This window comes from Felis catus, chromosome B1, assembly GCF_018350175.1.
Source record: "Felis catus isolate Fca126 chromosome B1, F.catus_Fca126_mat1.0, whole genome shotgun sequence".
NCBI lineage: Eukaryota > Metazoa > Chordata > Mammalia > Carnivora > Felidae > Felis > Felis catus.
Genome location: NC_058371.1, coordinates 24,530,626 through 24,536,625, shown reverse-complemented (window position 1 = coordinate 24,536,625; position 6,000 = coordinate 24,530,626). Strand labels below are relative to the sequence as shown.

Sequence of the window (6,000 nt, the reverse complement as noted above, 5' to 3'; positions counted from 1 at the left end):
ATCTACAGTCACAGAGCCCCGAATGAAGCTTGCACACGCCTGCCATCGGGTGCATGGGGGAAAAGGAAATTGATTGACATGTGAAAATTAAGGACTTACCTTAATCAACTCATCTTCCCATAATAGGAAAGACTTAAATACAATTTTACATTCTTGGATTCTGTAAGTTTCAAGAATTCCAGTTAAGGAGTGCTGTGAGCAACAAATCTGCATTATTCTGGAGTTATTTATTCGTGCTACTTTACAAAAATAAACAGTGGAGAATGGAAGGAGCTAGGATTTCTGATGCCAGGGTAGCTTAACAGTCTAATAAAGGTAACCAAATGTTAAGAGCTGAAAGGAAACACAACCAAATTCCTTAAAATAGGAATGTAATGGAGTAAACACATTTTCAACATATTTGTTAACATTTATAGTTTTTACTGTTTAAGCAGGGAGTTATAATTTACTTTAGACCATCCTTAAATCTTAATCTCCAATAAAAAAGAATACATAGATATAATTCTGAAGGTTATATTCCAATGGAAAGTGAACCCATTCTCGGCATAATGCATCACATTAGTATTAATTTATTTAGAGGATATGGTTGAATTTTAGCAGTCAGAGTCAAATTTAAAGGGAGTGGAGAAAACAAAGAGTTGTACTATGAGAACCTAGTGTAAAAGATAGCAGGTGAATTAAAAAAAAAAAATCTATGGATTCCATACCATCAGTAGATCTCTCTTAATCCTATCTTATATCGGAATAAATTAGATGTTTCGTTAAAAGCAAATACGTCACATGCAAAAGCCAAGTAAATACTATATAAGGCCATTCAGATCTGACAAATGACAGTATAATGGCATTTTGTTAATTCTGTAAAGATTATATTGCTGAGTGCTTTCAAAATTACCTAATGTACAAAATTCTAGACTTAGTAGACAAAGAGTAACAACACACTGAATTCAAAGAAACAAATAAAACTCAAGGTGGGGTTCTGTCTTGTTTTGTTTCGTTTTGTTAAAAATCATGTATCGAATTTAATTTTTAGTAAAGCAAGCATTATATAATGCTTCAAAATTTTAAAATTCGGGGATAAAAGTTTACATCCAAAAAGATGATTGGAAAATTGTGCTTTCAGACTGTCGAATTAGTTTTCTGACAGGGTCAACCATCTCATCTTGCCATTGGATACTGAGAATTTCATCTATGTAATGTGTATGTGTGCAGTTCATATCCAGGTCCTGCAAAAATCTAAAACTGTGTGCTTCACTTCACGTAGCAAAGGCACCTATGTTTTTCTCCCTTTTGAGCAAAAGTTATGATCCAGTTTTCCCGCGGAAGGTGATTTTTTTCCACTGTTCTGTCACCCACACTCTCTGCGTTGAGCAGTACAGTAAATCACAAGAGAAGGTGGCAGCGAATCCCTGCTTGCATGGGAACAAGTTGCTCTGTGGACCATTCGAAGAAGCTCTGGACTGATCACAAGGGAAACCGAGCAGAACTGTGAAGCAGACGGACGGGAACAAAAGGCTATTCTGGTGTGAGGAGAAATCAGTCACTTCAGCTCCACAAGCAGATGCTGCTACTGGACTGACAAGTGGAACCTAGTCCCGCTGGAGAAAGGTAAAGTTTGCCATTGGGGCAGACACACAGTTCGTACACTGCCTGCCGAGAATTTGAGGAGCTGGGTGAAGACGATGAGAAAGAGCCGGTCGGTAGATTCCCCAGCCGGATTTTCTCTGCGTTCAAAAAGATCTAGGGGGAAATGAAAGTGCATTTCAATTCATTTTAGCATTCTACGTTCCTCGGAGCTTTACAACAGGGTCTAATAAGAAAGACCAAACAACAAACAATGCTATTGGTTTTAGCTGCCACGCTTTGTTGAACAAACAAATTACATTCCGAAGGCACAGCCCAAAAGCTCGGCAGCTCTCTGCTCCTTTGAGACGTGGTGCATTCTGACAGAAAGCCCTCGATCTGAAAAGCAATACTGCACAATCTGCTTAAGGGGCCAACCCACTTATTCAAACACCACAGAAAATTAATGAGTTTGACAGAGTCTCTCCCTTTCAACTTCTCAATCGTGCCTGGTCTAAAGAATATACAAAGAAATAAGGATGTGCATGGAGAGGGCGTTACTGAAAGGATGGAGAGTTAATAATTAAAAAAAAAAAAAAATTACTCTCTGGCCTGATGTTTCAAAAGTCATAAAATCGTGTTGACAGAGAGTCTGAGGGAAATATACCAAGTAGATAATTCACACTATTAACAACAATTAGATACAATCAGGTTTGAAATCTCCATGAAATGTACTACTTGTATGCCACACTTCCTTTGCTGTATTTTCTAAGTTGCAAAATTACTTCACTTATTCCAAACATGGACTTGCCACGTTGAGGGACAGTGATCACGTGGTTTTGACAGGCAGGGGGAAAGTTTCAGAGAAAGAAAAGCTGAGTCATGAATTTGAATGAGCCAAGAAACCGCTTTCTGGAGCTATTTCTTCATTCCATTGTTAGGTAGCTAATTACTGCCTACAGGCGTCTCTAAATTGACAGGAGAGTCTGAGATTACTCCATTTCCCACATATTTGCTCTCCTCCAAGTCCTATTTGTTTCTCACCTGAAATCCTAGGATAGCCCCCTAACTGGCCTGCCAGCTGCCATTCTTGTCCTCTTAGAGCCTATTTTACATCATCTTGCTTAGTGAACTTCTAAAACCTACAGACCAGGTCTTGTCCCACCCCCCCCCCACCCCCCCACCCCCCCCCCCCCCGCTCAAAATTCCCTGATGGCCTCCCACCACATTTATCATGAATATGGATTCCTCCCCAAGACTCAGGAGCCCTCCAAGATCTGGCCTCTCTCTCACACCATTTCCGGTCACTGTCTTTGCTCCAGCATTTGCATTTTCTCCAACATATCAAAAGAACTCTGGCCTCAGGTCTTGTTTACTCCCTATTTCCTCAGCCTGGAATACTTTTTTGCTCCAGATATTTACAAGTGGCGTTAGCTATTCACGGGCTGGTTAGAAAACGGGGGTAGGAGGGTGATTTCTGCTTTTTGCCTTTTTTGGGTATTTATTACTATTTTTAAGTATGTATGTATTTAAGTTCAAGTTAATTAACAACTACTGTAGTATTAGTTTCAAGAGTCTAAATTGAGGTTCATCACTTACATATAACACCCAGTGCTCATCCCAATAAGTCCCCTCCTTAACGCCCATCACCCATTTAGCCCATCCCCCCCACCTCCCCTCCAGCAACCCTCAGTTAGTTCTCTGCATTTAAGAGTCTCTCATAGTTTTTATCTTATTTTTCTTATTTATCTTATCACTGCTTTTATCTTGTTTTTCCTTCCCTTCCCCTATGTTCATTTGTTTTGTTTCTTAAACCCCACCTATAAGTGAAATCATAATTTGTCTTTCTCTGACTGACTTGTTCTGCTTAGTTTTTATTATTTTTTAATAGCAAACTCCTTTATATTTTTTAATTAAAACATTGAAATGCAGGAATCTATCGCATGCTGCAAATAAGACAGAAAAAGAGTTCATATACCAGAGACATGTATATTATAGATTACTTTAGATGTGGTCAGATCTCCGCTAAAAGGTCACCTATAAAAGGGTTTTCTTAACCACTCCATGAAAATAACACTAATCCATTAATCTCTTTGACAGCTTTACTTTTCTCTATAGTACCAGTCCCTTCCTAACATTATATTAAGTGTGCATTCCTTCATTGTTTGCTTCTCTTACTTGCAAGGTCGACCTACAGCTGTCTGGTTCACAGCTGCAGAACAGTGCATAAAATTGTGCCACTGCTTGGTGCATGAAATCGTGTTCTTCCTTCGCCAGTAGGCATGTCTCTCTCCTCTAGGGTACAAGTGTCACCCTCCAGCAAAGCCCAGTGCATTCACTTCACCCTCCATAGGAAAGGTTCTCCTTATTGGTTCTCCCACAGACACGTATTATATTTTATTTTGTTCCTTAGTTGATGTTATTTTACAGTCCTATTTATATCTGCCTTTATATACTAAATTATATCCTCCTTGAAGATAGAATCATACCTGAAATTTTTTATAACTTCACAGTGTTTGACTCTGCAACATACAGTTTCCACATAATATACAAATGGTGGTGGAATAAATGAGTAGATCGGAAAGCATAGGGATGATTGAATTCACCAACAACATTCGAGTTAAAGTGTCATTAAAACTTTCATTTGTAGGTGTCAAATATTGAAATTTATCACCCCATAATTACTTCTTTGAGGGTTACATAATTACTGCTGTGCTCCCGTTCTCATTTCTTTAAGGAGACTTTTTTTTTTTTTTTTGCCTGATAGGAAAGTTAAAAGCTTACAAATCTAAGCAGAAGGAAAAGATATCTTTTGGGGTAGAGAGGCTGAGCCTCCTTTCTCCTGGCTCTGTGTTCCCTTGTTGAGCGACATGAGCGACTGTACCACCAACTATTGGCATAGTCTGGGCTCTTTAGCTCGCTTCTCCCCAGGTACCGAGGGATGACTTCTCTACTGGATGGGTTTAAGAGAGGGACTGGGCTCGCACTTTCCTCACTTCATTTTAGAAGCTAGCATGCTCTCAGAAAGCGGAAATCTCAGCTTTGCCAGAAACATGTTACCGGGCGAGCTCTGGGACAGCCGGGTTTAGGTCTGCATGTTTGCAGAGGAGTTGGCTCCGAGGAAACACCAGGAGCTGGTATTTCGTCCAGAGAACCACGGACAAATAAATGAGACGATGGAGGGTGGAAATGGAAAGCTAACGAACGTGGGCTGAAGAGGCTCCTGTGGGATGGGACCGGAAGACACTGTGAGTGGTTCATTTATTAGTAAGCACAGAAATCCACGTGGCTGGTTAGCCCTGGCAGTTTGGCGCAGCTTTGCTGACACAGTTTCTACAGCTATGGAACTGGTCATCCCCCTGCCCCTGCGTGCAGCCTGAGGGAACAGCTGTGGAGAGTGGCGGTTTCTGTACAGGCAGGGCGTGCAGGTGGCAGCTGTGGACACAAGCACAGCTGTGGAGGCCTCAACCATTTGGCCTGATGTGAGCAGAGCAGCAACACCCCCCCCCCCATGTTCTCCAATCTCTACTCTTGACAGCTTGTCGTCAGAGGACAACACTTAATTCCGTGAACTTCTGAGATTCAGACTGTACCCTCACCCGTTTAGGGGACGTATATTTTATTAATAACTTTAAATGCGTGGGGCTTTTGGAAATGATATTGTCTTGGCTTGAGATAGAAAAAAATAAATCGGGAGGTAAAAAGAGGTGTTTCACGTCGACCCTTTCCAGCCCAGCTTTGCCAGGTTTCTGCAGCATGTTTGTGAGACCCTCAGGGACCTCGGGAACAAGTCCCTGCGCACCTGGAAAACTCCTTGCTGCCTGCTGGCCACCATGAGTTTTGTTTTAAAAAAAAATTTTTTTTTAACATTTATTTTTGAGACAGAGAGAGACAGAGCATTAACAGGGGAGGGGCAGAGAGAGAGGGAGACACAGAATCTGAAACAGACTCCAGGCTCTGAGCTGTCAGCACAGAGCCCGACGCGGGGCTTGAACTCACGAACTGCGAGATCATGACCTGAGCTGAAGTCCGACGCTTAACCGACCAAGCCACCCAGGCACCCCGAGTTTTCTTGCAGGGCAAAGCACCAGCTAAGAGGCAAGCGAGTCCGGGGCAAACCAGCTTGCGCCAAGACGGAGCCCAGTACTGAACTTTCACCGACTTTCCCCCCCTCATTATGATACTAAAAATCATGCCCAGGGGTGGAGATTTAACGTGTTAATTAAACGCGAGCAACACTTGAAGAAGCAGGACCCTTAAGCGCACAGGTGCTTCCACTCCACCCTCTTTCCACCTGCTTCTTTAAAATATTCTCCCTGACCTCTCCTCGGAGGGTCAGCCTGGCCATTGCTTCGTTTGTGCCGCCTCCCTGGTGCTCCAGCCTCAGGAGCATGTGCTTTTTCATCTCGGGCCCGGCCCGATTTCCACCATTGCTGGACC

The 6,000-nt window shown here is 42.2% G+C and overlaps 1 protein-coding gene across 5 annotated transcripts in view; it reads right to left on the bottom strand.

Moving 5' to 3' along the window:
• Window positions 1-208: 208 nt before the first annotated feature.
• The window catches only part of SGCZ (sarcoglycan zeta), a 1,094,832-nt gene continuing 1,089,040 nt past the window's right edge, over window positions 209-6,000 (bottom strand). For all 5 annotated transcript variants that reach the window (XM_019828324.3, XM_045056853.1, XM_045056852.1 and 2 more), the window contains one exon: window positions 209-1,737. In XM_019828324.3, coding sequence (XP_019683883.1) covers window positions 1,543-1,737 — 195 coding nt within the window. In that variant the 3' untranslated portion in view covers window positions 209-1,542. The remainder of the gene's footprint in view (window positions 1,738-6,000) is intronic.